The 15,239-nt window shown below is 44.1% G+C and overlaps 1 protein-coding gene across 1 annotated transcript in view; it reads right to left on the reverse strand.

The window, feature by feature from the left end:
* The window catches only part of LOC129844361 (unconventional myosin-XV-like), a gene marked incomplete at its 5' end in the record, with an annotated part of 207,290 nt that overhangs the window by 143,107 nt on the left and 48,944 nt on the right, over positions 1-15,239 (reverse strand). The window contains 3 exons of the mRNA XM_055912680.1: positions 2,054-2,171; positions 3,424-3,594; positions 4,203-4,435. Of these exons, the coding sequence (XP_055768655.1) occupies positions 2,054-2,171; positions 3,424-3,594; positions 4,203-4,435 (522 nt within the window). The remainder of the gene's footprint in view (positions 1-2,053; positions 2,172-3,423; positions 3,595-4,202; positions 4,436-15,239) is intronic.

Here is a 15,239-nt window from a genome sequence, read left to right on the forward strand (position 1 = left end):
CACAGAATAGCCACGTGGCGCACTTCCTCAAATCGCTCGGAGAAAACATCCTGTCTATGTTCTATTATATTCTTCTATAAATCAAAAAATATAAAATAATACCAAGGAATTCTAAGCAAATCTGGTCTGCTAAATGAACTAGTGTAACCCACAGCCATATGGCATAAGATTTGACCCTGCTGGTCATCTATGAACATTTGAACATCTTGGCCATGTTCTGTTATATTCTCCACCCGGCACAGCCAGAAGAGGACTGGCCACCCCTCATAGCCTGGTTCCTCTCTAGGTTTCTTCCTAGGTTTTGGCCTTTCTAGGGAGTTTTTCCTAGCCACCGTGCTTCTACACCTGCATTGCTTGCTGTTTGGGGTTTTAGTCTGGGTTTCTGTACAGTACTCTGTGACATCAGCTGATGTAAGAAGGGCTATATAAATACATTTGATAGCCAGATCAAGACCTAAGATGCTATTCCGTTCTTCTGAAACAGACTACATTTTCTTCATATCATGTTTCTTTAGACCTGTCTAAAATCAATGTATTTAGTGTGATGGTGTAGGCTATATTGCATGGATGTATTAGACTTTCTAAAATGTAGAAGTTCCAATCACCAGCTGACCAAATGTCATGACCGCTCTACACACCGACAATTAGATTCACCATAATTGTCCATCCAACGATTGTGATTTTTATCTTTGTAGACCAAAATTCAAAAGGCACTCACACATCTGAGCAAACTTTTTTTTGCAGGTGCCATAGCAACAGTTGAACAAGAGAAATGAAAATGACGAAGGAAAAAGGAAACCGGTACACTGCCCCTGATAGTATCACTGATCTTTAATAAGCTTTACGTATCGGACTCACGGCCTTCGTCAGAGCTTTTGTGATTTAAAAAAAAATTTGACCTAGCCAAACCCACATCCATTCCACACATGGAAAGGGGTTGGAGGATTGTGATTTTTATCTTTGTAGACCAAGCCTGCAATACCCTGCGATGACCCTCATCTTCAAATTAATCAAATGCAATGTATCTTATGAAGCCCCTTTTTCCATCAGTCATTTACAGTTACCCAGCCTAAAACCCCACAGAGCAAGCAATGCAGAGCCACAGTGGGTAGGAAGAACCAGGAAGAACCTAGGAGGAACCAGGAAGAACCAGAAAGAACCTAGGAAGAACCAGGAAGAACCAAAAAGAACCAGGAAGAACCAGAAAGAACCTAGGAAGAACCAGAAAGAACCCAGGAAGAACCTAGGAAGAACCAGGAAATATCCTAGGAAAAACCTAGGAAGAACAAGAAAAAAACTAGGAAAAACCAGGAAGAACCTAGGAAGAACCAGGAATATCCTAGGTTAGAACTTAGGAAGAATCAGAAAAGAACCTAGGAAGAACCAGAAAGAACCCAGGAAGAACCTAGGAAGAACCAGGAATATCCTAGGAAGAACCTAGGAAGAATCAGAAAAGAACCTAGGAAGAGCCATAAAGAACCTAGGAAGAACCAGGAATATCCTAGGTTAGAACTTAGGAAGAATCAGAAAAGAACCTAGGAAGAACCAGGATTATCCTAGGAAGAACCTAGGAAGAATCAGAAAGAACCTAGGAAGAACCGTAAAGAACCTTGGAAGAAGCAGGAAGAACCCTATAAAGGAAACAGGCTCCGAGGGGTGGCCAGTCCTCTTCTTCTCTTCTGGCAGCTCACTGTTGTAAGTCCTAGTTGGTATGTTCCAGGTTTAACAGGACAGAGTTTATGGATCATCCCAACACAGCCCCCCCCAACCCTCCTCACCTTGGTAACTCCTACTTGGTATGTTCCAGGTTTAACAGGACAGAGTTTATGGATCATCCCAACACAGCCCCCCCCAACCCTCCTCACCTTGGTAACTCCTACTTGGTATGTTCCAGGTTTAACAGGACAGAGTTTATGGATCATCCCAACACAGCCCCCCCCAACCCTCCTCACCTTGGTAACTCCTACTTGGTATGTTCCAGGTTTAACAGGACAGAGTTTATGGATCATCTCAACACAGCCCCCCCCCCCCCCCCCCCCCCACCCCTCCTCACCTTGGTAACTCCTACTTGGTATGTTCCAGGTTTAACAGGACAGAGTTTATGGATCATCTCAACACAGGTCTCCCCGTCCGCTGGAGGTACCTCCTTTAGACACAGCAACGCCTTGTACCTGAGGAACATGCACTCTTTAGACATAGTACAGCAACATGGTTCCTGGTCTCTTAAAGATATCCTGCCAGGAAACTCAGAATGAGCAACGACCTCCTGGAAGACAAAAGGAGTGATTCATGGGCAAAACTGGTCTCAGACCAGAGAACTTATCACCTCCTGGAAGACCACAGGAGAGATTCATGGACAACACTGGTCTCAGACCAGAGGACTTATCACCTCCTAGAAGACTACAGGAGAGATTCATGGACAACACTGGTCTCAGATCAGAGAACTTATCACCTCCTGGAAGACCACAGGAGAGATTCATGGACAACACTGGTCTCAGACCAGAGGACTTATCACCTCCTAGAAGACCACAGGAGAGATTCATGGACAACACTGGTCTCAGACCAGAGGACTTATCACCTCCTAGAAGACCACAGGAGAGATTCATGGACAACACTGGTCTCAGACCAGAGGACTCATCACCTCCTAGAAGACCAAAGGAGAGATTCATGGACAACACTGGTCCCAGACCAGAGAACTTATCACCTCCTAGAAGACCACAGGAGAGATTCATGGACAACACTGGTCTCAGACCAGAGGACTTATCACCTCCTGGAAGACTACAGGAGTGATTCATGGACAACACTGGTCTCTGACCAGAGGACTTATCACCTCCTAGAAGACCACAGGAGAGATTCATGGACAACACTGGTCTCAGACTAGAGGACTTATCACCTCCTAGAAGACCACAGGAGAGATTCATGGACAACACTGGTCTCAGACCAGAGGACTTATCACCTCCTAGAAGACCACAGGAGAGATTCATGGACAACACTGGTCTCAGACCAGAGAACTTATCACCTCCTGGAAGACTACAGGAGAGATTCATGGACAACACTGGTCTCAGACCAGAGGACTTATCACCTCCTAGAAGACTACAGGAGAGATTCATGGACAACACTGGTCTCAGATCAGAGGACTTATCACCTCCTAGAAGACCACATGAGAGATTCATGGACAACACTGGTCTCAGACCAGAGGACTTATCACCTCCTAGAAGACCACAGGAGAGATTCATGGACAACACTGGTCTCAGACCAGAGAACTTATCACCTCCTAGAAGACCATAGGAGAGATTCATGGACAACACTGGACAACACTGCCCTGAACAACAGAGAGCTATGGCATATTATTAGTCTGGGCCGCCAAAAGCAAATAGGTGAGTGATGCCACTAAAGGCTGTGACGTCCTGTCATGTGACCCACCTGTTGAGGAATTGGTAGAAGGGTATTCTGATTGGGTATCCCTCCTTCCTGATGCGTATGGTCTCCAGGATACCAGAGTAACGTAGCTGAGTCTTCACCAGCTCCAAATCAAACTGGCCCGGCTCCTTGTGTTGGTTTGGTTTGATGCAGCGTACAAAGTAAGGGTTACATCTGTAGAGACACACTTAGAACCTTTATCCTTAGCATGCTGAATGTAGAACCCTAAGGGTTATATCTGGAGAGACACACTTAGAACCTTTATCCTTAGCATGCTGAATGTAGAACCCTAAGGTTACATCTGTAGAGACACACTTAGAACCTTTATCCTTAGCATGCTGAATGTAGAACCCTAAGGGTTACATCTGGAGAGACACACTTAGAACCTTTATCCTTAGCATGCTGAATGTAGAACCCTAAGGGTTACATCTGGAGAGACACACTTAGAACCTTTATCCTTAGCATGCTGAATGTAGAACCCTAGAATGCTGCACTCAGAACTCTAGAACCACAGAACTCGGACACCCAGAACCTTAAAATTAGAACCATAGAATGCTGAACATAGTACCCTAGAAATCGTAGAACTCAGAACCACAGAACCCTAAAATTAGAACCATAGAATGCCGAACATAGTACCCTAGAAATCGTAGAACTCAGAATCACAGAACCCTAGAATTTTGAAAACTAGATCCTATCAATTGGCCACACATCGTTTCAACGTGGAATAGACGTTGAATTTTCTGTGCCCAGTAGGGTAGGCAGTATAATGCTAGAACCCTGACCTCTCCATCTTCTCCACCAGGTCCTGCAGACTGCTCTGGAACTTGGCGCTGACGGTGTTGCCGGTGAGGCGGCGGGCGGTGGAGCCCCTCCTGGCGGCGGAACGCTGCTCAGACGCCAGACCCTCGCTGTGTTTGAGGAACAGGTTGGACACCATGCGGTTTTTACTCCCACTGAACAGCTCCAGAACATCCTGACGCACCAGGTCAAAGTTTTTATGGAGGAACTTATGTACCTAGAACAGGGGGATGGTAGATAATGTTAGGAGGAGATCAACAGGGGGATGGTAGATAATGTTATAACATCAACAGGGGGATGGTAGATAATGTTATAACATCAGCAGGGGGATGGTAGATAATGTTAGGAGGACATCAACAGGGAGATGGTAGATAATGTTAGGAGGACATCAACAGGGGGATGGAAGATAATGTTAGGAGGACATCAACAGGGAGATGGTAGATAATGTTAGGAGGACATCAACAGGGGGATGGTAGATAATGTTAGGAGGACATCAGCAGGGGGATGGTAGATAATGTTAGGAGGACATCAACAGGGGGATGGTAGATAATGTTAGGAGGACATCAACAGGGGGATGGTAGATAATGTTATAACATCAACAGGGGGATGGTAGATAATGTTAGGAGGACATCAACAGGGGGATGGTAGATAATGTTAGGAGGACATAAACAGGGGGATGGTAGATAATGTTAGGAGGACATCAACAGGGGGATGGTAGATAATGTTATAACATCAACAGGGGGATGGTAGATAATGTTAGGAGGACATCAACAGGGAGATGGTAGATAATGTTATAACATCAACAGGGGGATGGTAGATAATGTTAGGAGGACATCAACAGGGGGATGGTAGATAATGTTAGGAGGACATCAACAGGGGGATGGTAGGTAATGTTAGGAGGACATCAACAGGGAGATGGTAGATAATGTTAGGAGGACATCAACAGGGGGATGGTAGATAATGTTAGGAGGACATCAACAGGGGGATGGTAGATAATGTTAGGAGGACATCAACAGGGGGATGGTAGATAATGTTATAACATCAACAGGGGGATGGTAGATAATGTTAGGAGGACATCAACAGGGAGATGGTAGATAATGTTAGGAGGACATCAACAGGGGGATGGTAGAAAATGTTAGGAGGACATCAACAGGGGGATGGTAGATAATGTTAGGAGGACATCAACAGGGGGATGGTAGATAATGTTATAACATCAACAGGGGGATGGTAGATAATGTTAGGAGGACATCAACAGGGGGATGGTAGATAATGTTAGGAGGACATCAACAGGGGGATGGTAGATAATGTTAGGAGGACATCAACAGGGGGATGGTAGATAATGTTATAACATCAACAGGGGGATGGTAGATAATGTTAGGAGGACATCAACAGGGGGATGGTAGATAATGTTAGGAGGACATCAACAGGGGGATGGTAGATAATGTTAGGAGGACATCAACAGGGGGATGGTAGGTAATGTTATAACATCAACAGGGGGATGGTAGATAATGTTAGGAGGACATCAACAGGGGGATGGTAGATAATGTTATAACATCAACAGGGGGATGGTAGCTAATGTTAGGAGGACATCAACAGGGGGATGGTAGATAATGTTATAACATCAACAGGGGGATGGTAGATAATGTTAGGAGGACATCAACAGGGGGATGGTAGATAATGTTATAACATCAACAGGGGGATGGTAGATAATGTTAGGAGGACATCAACAGGGGGATGGTAGATAATGTTAGGAGGACATCAACAGGGGGATGGTAGATAATGTTAGGAGGACATCAACAGGGGGATGGTAGGTAATGTTATAACATCAACAGGGGGATGGTAGATAATGTTAGGAGGACATCAACAGGGGGATGGTAGATAATGTTATAACATCAACAGGGGGATGGTAGATAATGTTAGGAGGACATCAACAGGGGGATGGTAGATAATGTTATAACATCAACAGGGGGATGGTAGATAATGTTAGGAGGACATCAACAGGGGGATGGTAGATAATGTTAGGAGGACATCAACAGGGGGATGGTAGATAATGTTAGGAGGACATCAACAGGGGGATGGTAGATAATGTTATAACATCAACAGGGGAATGGTAGGTAATGTTATAACATCAACAGGGGGATGGTAGATAATGTTAGGAGGACATCAACAGGGGGATGGTAGATAATGTTATAACATCAACAGGGGGATGGTAGATAATGTTAGGAGGACATCAACAGGGGGATGGTAGATAATGTTAGGAGGACATCAACAGGGGGATGGTAGATAATGTTAGGAGGACATCAACAGGGGGATGGTAGGTAATGTTATAACATCAACAGGGGGATGGTAGATAATGTTAGGAGGACATCAACAGGGGGATGGTAGATAATGTTAGGAGGACATCAACAGGGGGATGGTAGATAATGTTAGGAGGACATCAACAGGGGGATGGTAGGTAATGTTATAACATCAACAGGGGGATGGTAGATAATGTTAGGAGGACATCAACAGGGGGATGGTAGATAATGTTATAACATCAACAGGGGGATGGTAGATAATGTTAGGAGGACATCAACAGGGGGATGGTAGATAATGTTATAACATCAACAGGGGGATGGTAGATAATGTTAGGAGGACATCAACAGGGGGATGGTAGATAATGTTAGGAGGACATCAACAGGGGGATGGTAGATAATGTTAGGAGGACATCAACAGGGGGATGGTAGATAATGTTATAACATCAACAGGGGAATGGTAGGTAATGTTATAACATCAACAGGGGGATGGTAGATAATGTTAGGAGGACATCAACAGGGGGATGGTAGATAATGTTAGGAGGACATCAACAGGGGGATGGTAGATAATGTTATAACATCAACAGGGGGATGGTAGATAATGTTAGGAGGACATCAACAGGGGGATGGTAGATAATGTTAGGAGGACATCAACAGGGGGATGGTAGGTAATGTTAGGAGGACATCAACAGGGGGATGGTAGATAATGTTATAACATCAACAGGGGGATGGTAGATAATGTTAGGAGGACATCAACAGGGGGATGGTAGATAATGTTAGGAGGACATCAACAGGGGGATGGTAGATAATGTTAGGAGGACATCAACAGGGGGATGGTAGATCATGTTATAACATCAACAGGGGGATGGTAGATAATGTTAGGAGGACATCAACAGGGGGATGGTAGATAATGTTAGGAGGACATCAACAGGGGGATGGTAGATAATGTTATAACATCAACAGGGGGATGGTAGATAATGTTAGGAGGACATCAACAGGGGGATGGTAGATAATGTTAGGAGGACATCAACAGGGGGATGGTAGATAATGTTATAACATCAACAGGGGGATGGTAGATAATGTTATAACATCAACAGGGGGATGGTAGATAATGTTAGGAGGACATCAACAGGGGGATGGTAGATAATGTTAGGAGGACATCAACAGGGGGATGTTAGATAATGTTAGGAGGACATCAACAGGGGGATGGTAGATAATGTTAGGAGGACATCAACAGGGGGATGGTAGATAATGTTAGGAGGACATCAACAGGGGGATGGTAGATAATGTTATAACATCAACAGGGGGATGGTAGATAATGTTAGGAGGACATCAACAGGGGGATGGTAGATAATGTTAGGAGGACATCAACAGGGGGATGGTAGGTAATGTTAGGAGGACATCAACAGGGGGATGGTAGATAATGTTATAACATCAACAGGGGGATGGTAGATAATGTTAGGAGGACATCAACAGGGGGATGGTAGATAATGTTAGGAGGACATCAACAGGGGGATGGTAGATAATGTTAGGAGGACATCAACAGGGGGATGGTAGATAATGTTATAACATCAACAGGGGAATGGTAGGTAATGTTATAACATCAACAGGGGGATGGTAGATAATGTTAGGAGGACATCAACAGGGGGATGGTAGATAATGTTAGGAGGACATCAACAGGGGGATGGTAGATAATGTTCGGAGGACATCAACAGGGGGATGGTAGATAATGTTAGGAGGACATCAACAGGGGGATGGTAGGTAATGTTATAACATCAACAGGGGGATGGTAGATAATGTTAGGAGGACATCAACAGGGGGATGGTAGATAATGTTATAACATCAACAGGGGGATGGTAGCTAATGTTAGGAGGACATCAACAGGGGGATGGTAGATAATGTTATAACATCAACAGGGGGATGGTAGATAATGTTAGGAGGACATCAACAGGGGGATGGTAGATAATGTGATAACATCAACAGGGGGATGGTAGATAATGTTAGGAGGACATCAACAGGGGGATGGTAGATAATGTTAGGAGGACATCAACAGGGGGATGGTAGATAATGTTAGGAGGACATCAACAGGGGGATGGTAGGTAATGTTATAACATCAACAGGGGGATGGTAGATAATGTTAGGAGGACATCAACAGGGGGATGGTAGATAATGTTAGGAGGACATCAACAGGGGGATGGTAGATAATGTTATAACATCAACAGGGGGATGGTAGATAATGTTATAACATCAACAGGGGGATGGTAGATAATGTTAGGAGGACATCAACAGGGGGATGGTAGATAATGTTAGGAGGACATCAACAGGGGGATGGTAGATAATGTTAGGAGGACATCAACAGGGGGATGGTAGATAATGTTATAACATCAACAGGGGAATGGTAGGTAATGTTATAACATCAACAGGGGGATGGTAGATAATGTTAGGAGGACATCAACAGGGGGATGGTAGATAATGTTAGGAGGACATCAACAGGGGGATGGTAGATAATGTTATAACATCAACAGGGGGATGGTAGATAATGTTAGGAGGACATCAACAGGGGGATGGTAGATAATGTTAGGAGGACATCAACAGGGGGATGGTAGGTAATGTTAGGAGGACATCAACAGGGGGATGGTAGATAATGTTATAACATCAACAGGGGGATGGTAGATAATGTTAGGAGGACATCAACAGGGGGATGGTAGATAATGTTAGGAGGACATCAACAGGGGGATGGTAGATAATGTTAGGAGGACATCAACAGGGGGATGGTAGATCATGTTATAACATCAACAGGGGGATGGTAGATAATGTTAGGAGGACATCAACAGGGGGATGGTAGATAATGTTAGGAGGACATCAACAGGGGGATGGTAGATAATGTTATAACATCAACAGGGGGATGGTAGATAATGTTAGGAGGACATCAACAGGGGGATGGTAGATAATGTTAGGAGGACATCAACAGGGGGATGGTAGATAATGTTATAACATCAACAGGGGGATGGTAGATAATGTTATAACATCAACAGGGGGATGGTAGATAATGTTAGGAGGACATCAACAGGGGGATGGTAGATAATGTTAGGAGGACATCAACAGGGGGATGGTAGATAATGTTAGGAGGACATCAACAGGGGGATGGTAGATAATGTTAGGAGGACATCAACAGGGGGATGGTAGGTAATGTTATAACATCAACAGGGGGATGGTAGATAATGTTAGGAGGACATCAACAGGGGGATGGTAGATAATGTTAGGAGGACATCAACAGGGGGATGGTAGGTAATGTTAGGAGGACATCAACAGGGGGATGGTAGATAATGTTATAACATCAACAGGGGGATGGTAGATAATGTTAGGAGGACATCAACAGGGGGATGGTAGATAATGTTAGGAGGACATCAACAGGGGGATGGTAGATAATGTTAGGAGGACATCAACAGGGGGATGGTAGATAATGTTAGGAGGACATCAACAGGGGGATGGTAGATAATGTTATAACATCAACAGGGGGATGGTAGATAATGTTAGGAGGACATCAACAGGGGGATGGTAGATAATGTTAGGAGGACATCAACCGGGAGATGGTAGATAATGTTATAACATCAACAGGGGAATGGTAGGTAATGTTATAACATCAACAGGGGGATGGTAGATAATGTTAGGAGGACATCAACAGGGGGATGGTAGATAATGTTAGGAGGACATCAACAGGGGGATGGTAGATAATGTTATAACATCAACAGGGGGATGGTAGATAATGTTAGGAGGACATCAACAGGGGGATGGTAGATAATGTTAGGAGGACATCAACAGGGGGATGGTAGGTAATGTTAGGAGGACATCAACAGGGGGATGGTAGATAATGTTATAACATCAACAGGGGGATGGTAGATAATGTTAGGAGGACATCAACAGGGGGATGGTAGATAATGTTATAACATCAACAGGGGGATGGTAGATAATGTTAGGAGGACATCAACAGGGGGATGGTAGATAATGTTAGGAGGACATCAACAGGGGGATGGTAGATAATGTTAGGAGGACATCAACAGGGGGATGGTAGATAATGTTAGGAGGACATCAACAGGGGGATGGTAGATAATGTTAGGAGGACATCAACAGGGGGATGGTAGATAATGTTATAACATCAACAGGGGGATGGTAGATAATGTTAGGAGGACATCAACAGGGGGATGGTAGATAATGTTAGGAGGACATCAACAGGGGGATGGTAGGTAATGTTAGGAGGACATCAACAGGGGGATGGTAGATAATGTTATAACATCAACAGGGGGATGGTAGATAATGTTAGGAGGACATCAACAGGGGGATGGTAGATAATGTTAGGAGGACATCAACAGGGGGATGGTAGATAATGTTAGGAGGACATCAACAGGGGGATGGTAGATAATGTTATAACATCAACAGGGGGATGGTAGATAATGTTAGGAGGACATCAACAGGGGGATGGTAGATAATGTTAGGAGGACATCAACAGGGGGATGGTAGATAATGTTAGGAGGACATCAACAGGGGGATGGTAGGTAATGTTATAACATCAACAGGGGGATGGTAGATAATGTTAGGAGGACATCAACAGGGGGATGGTAGATAATGTTATAACATCAACAGGGGGATGGTAGATAATGTTAGGAGGACATCAACAGGGGGATGGTAGATAATGTTATAACATCAACAGGGGGATGGTAGATAATGTTAGGAGGACATCAACAGGGGGATGGTAGATAATGTTATAACATCAACAGGGGGATGGTAGATAATGTTAGGAGGACATCAACAGGGGGATGGTAGATAATGTTAGGAGGACATCAACAGGGGGATGGTAGATAATGTTAGGAGGACATCAACAGGGGGATGGTAGGTAATGTTATAACATCAACAGGGGGATGGTAGATAATGTTAGGAGGACATCAACAGGGGGATGGTAGATAATGTTATAACATCAACAGGGGGATGGTAGATAATGTTAGGAGGACATCAACAGGGGGATGGTAGATAATGTTATAACATCAACAGGGGGATGGTAGATAATGTTAGGAGGACATCAACAGGGGGATGGTAGATAATGTTAGGAGGACATCAACAGGGGGATGGTAGATAATGTTAGGAGGACATCAACAGGGGGATGGTAGATAATGTTATAACATCAACAGGGGAATGGTAGGTAATGTTATAACATCAACAGGGGGATGGTAGATAATGTTAGGAGGACATCAACAGGGGGATGGTAGATAATGTTAGGAGGACATCAACAGGGGGATGGTAGATAATGTTATAACATCAACAGGGGGATGGTAGATAATGTTAGGAGGACATCAACAGGGGGATGGTAGATAATGTTAGGAGGACATCAACAGGGGGATGGTAGGTAATGTTAGGAGGACATCAACAGGGGGATGGTAGATAATGTTATAACATCAACAGGGGGATGGTAGATAATGTTAGGAGGACATCAACAGGGGGATGGTAGATAATGTTAGGAGGACATCAACAGGGGGATGGTAGATAATGTTAGGAGGACATCAACAGGGGGATGGTAGATCATGTTATAACATCAACAGGGGGATGGTAGATAATGTTAGGAGGACATCAACAGGGGGATGGTAGATAATGTTAGGAGGACATCAACAGGGGGATGGTAGATAATGTTATAACATCAACAGGGGGATGGTAGATAATGTTAGGAGGACATCAACAGGGGGATGGTAGGTAATGTTATAACATCAACAGGGGGATGGTAGATAATGTTAGGAGGACATCAACAGGGGGATGGTAGATAATGTTATAACATCAACAGGGGGATGGTAGATAATGTTAGGAGGACATCAACAGGGGGATGGTAGATAATGTTATAACATCAACAGGGGGATGGTAGATAATGTTAGGAGGACATCAACAGGGGGATGGTAGATAATGTTATAACATCAACAGGGGGATGGTAGATAATGTTAGGAGGACATCAACAGGGGGATGGTAGATAATGTTATAACATCAACAGGGGGATGGTAGATAATGTTAGGAGGACATCAACAGGGGGATGGTAGATAATGTTAGGAGGACATCAACAGGGGGATGGTAGATAATGTTAGGAGGACATCAACAGGGGGATGGTAGATAATGTTATAACATCAACAGGGGGATGGTAGGTAATGTTAGGAGGACATCAACAGGGGGATGGTAGATAATGTTAGGAGGACATCAACAGGGGGATGGTAGATAATGTTATAACATCAACAGGGGGATGGTAGATAATGTTAGGAGGACATCAACAGGGGGATGGTAGATAATGTTAGGAGGACATCAACAGGGGGATGGTAGGTAATGTTAGGAGGACATCAACAGGGGGATGGTAGATAATGTTATAACATCAACAGGGGGATGGTAGATAATGTTAGGAGGACATCAACAGGGGGATGGTAGATAATGTTAGGAGGACATCAACAGGGGGATGGTAGATAATGTTAGGAGGACATCAACAGGGGGATGGTAGATAATGTTATAACATCAACAGGGGGATGGTAGATAATGTTAGGAGGACATCAACAGGGGGATGGTAGATAATGTTAGGAGGACATCAACAGGGGGATGGTAGATAATGTTAGGAGGACATCAACAGGGGGATGGTAGGTAATGTTATAACATCAACAGGGGGATGGTAGATAATGTTAGGAGGACATCAACAGGGGGATGGTAGATAATGTTATAACATCAACAGGGGGATGGTAGATAATGTTAGGAGGACATCAACAGGGGGATGGTAGATAATGTTATAACATCAACAGGGGGATGGTAGATAATGTTAGGAGGACATCAACAGGGGGATGGTAGATAATGTTAGGAGGACATCAACAGGGGGATGGTAGATAATGTTAGGAGGACATCAACAGGGGGATGGTAGATAATGTTATAACATCAACAGGGGAATGGTAGGTAATGTTAGGAGGACATCAACAGGGGGATGGTAGATAATGTTAGGAGGACATCAACAGGGGGATGGTAGATAATGTTATAACATCAACAGGGGGATGGTAGATAATGTTAGGAGGACATCAACAGGGGGATGGTAGATAATGTTAGGAGGACATCAACAGGGGGATGGTAGGTAATGTTAGGAGGACATCAACAGGGGGATGGTAGATAATGTTATAACATCAACAGGGGGATGGTAGATAATGTCAGGAGGACATCAACAGGGGGATGGTAGATAATGTTAGGAGGACATCAACAGGGGGATGGTAGATAATGTTAGGAGGACATCAACAGGGGGATGGTAGATCATGTTATAACATCAACAGGGGGATGGTAGATAATGTTAGGAGGACATCAACAGGGGGATGGTAGATAATGTTATAACATCAACAGGGGGATGGTAGATAATGTTAGGAGGACATCAACAGGGGGATGGTAGATAATGTTAGGAGGACATCAACAGGGGGATGGTAGGTAATGTTAGGAGGACATCAACAGGGGGATGGTAGATAATGTTATAACATCAACAGGGGGATGGTAGATAATGTCAGGAGGACATCAACAGGGGGATGGTAGATAATGTTAGGAGGACATCAACAGGGGGATGGTAGATAATGTTAGGAGGACATCAACAGGGGGATGGTAGATCATGTTATAACATCAACAGGGGGATGGTAGATAATGTTAGGAGGACATCAACAGGGGGATGGTAGATAATGTTAGGAGGACATCAACAGGGGGATGGTAGATAATGTTATAACATCAACAGGGGGATGGTAGATAATGTTAGGAGGACATCAACAGGGGGATGGTAGATAATGTTAGGAGGACATCAACAGGGGGATGGTAGATAATGTTATAACATCAACAGGGGGATGGTAGATAATGTTATAACATCAACAGGGGGATGGTAGATAATGTTAGGAGGACATCAACAGGGGGATGGTAGATAATGTTAGGAGGACATCAACAGGGGGATGTTAGATAATGTTAGGAGGACATCAACAGGGGGATGGTAGATAATGTTAGGAGGACATCAACAGGGGGATGGTAGATAATGTTAGGAGGACATCAACAGGGGGATGGTAGATAATGTTATAACATCAACAGGGGGATGGTAGATAATGTTAGGAGGACATCAACAGGGGGATGGTAGATAATGTTAGGAGGACATCAACAGGGGGATGGTAGGTAATGTTAGGAGGACATAAACAGGGGGATGGTAGATAATGTTATAACATCAACAGGGGGATGGTAGGTAATGTTATAACATCAACAGGGGGATGGTAGATAATGTTAGGAGGACATCAACAGGGGGATGGTAGATAATGTTAGGAGGACATAAACAGGGGGATGGTAGATAATGTTATAACATCAACAGGGGGATGGTAGATAATGTTAGGAGGACATCAACAGGGGGATGGTAGATAATGTTAGGAGGACATCAACAGGGGGATGGTAGATAATGTTATAACATCAACAGGGGGATGGTAGATAATGTTATAACATCAACAGGGGGATGGTAGATAATGTTAGGAGGACATCAACAGGGGGATGGTAGATAATGTTAGGAGGACATCAACAGGGGGATGGTAGATAATGTTAGGAGGACATCAACAGGGGGATGTTAGATAATGTTAGGAGGACATCAACAGGGGGATGGTAGATAATGTTAGGAGGACATCAACAGGGGGATGGTAGATAATGTTAGGAGGACATCAACAGGGG

Source organism: Salvelinus fontinalis, unplaced genomic scaffold (genome assembly GCF_029448725.1).
Source record: "Salvelinus fontinalis isolate EN_2023a unplaced genomic scaffold, ASM2944872v1 scaffold_0198, whole genome shotgun sequence".
Classification (NCBI taxonomy): domain Eukaryota; kingdom Metazoa; phylum Chordata; class Actinopteri; order Salmoniformes; family Salmonidae; genus Salvelinus; species Salvelinus fontinalis.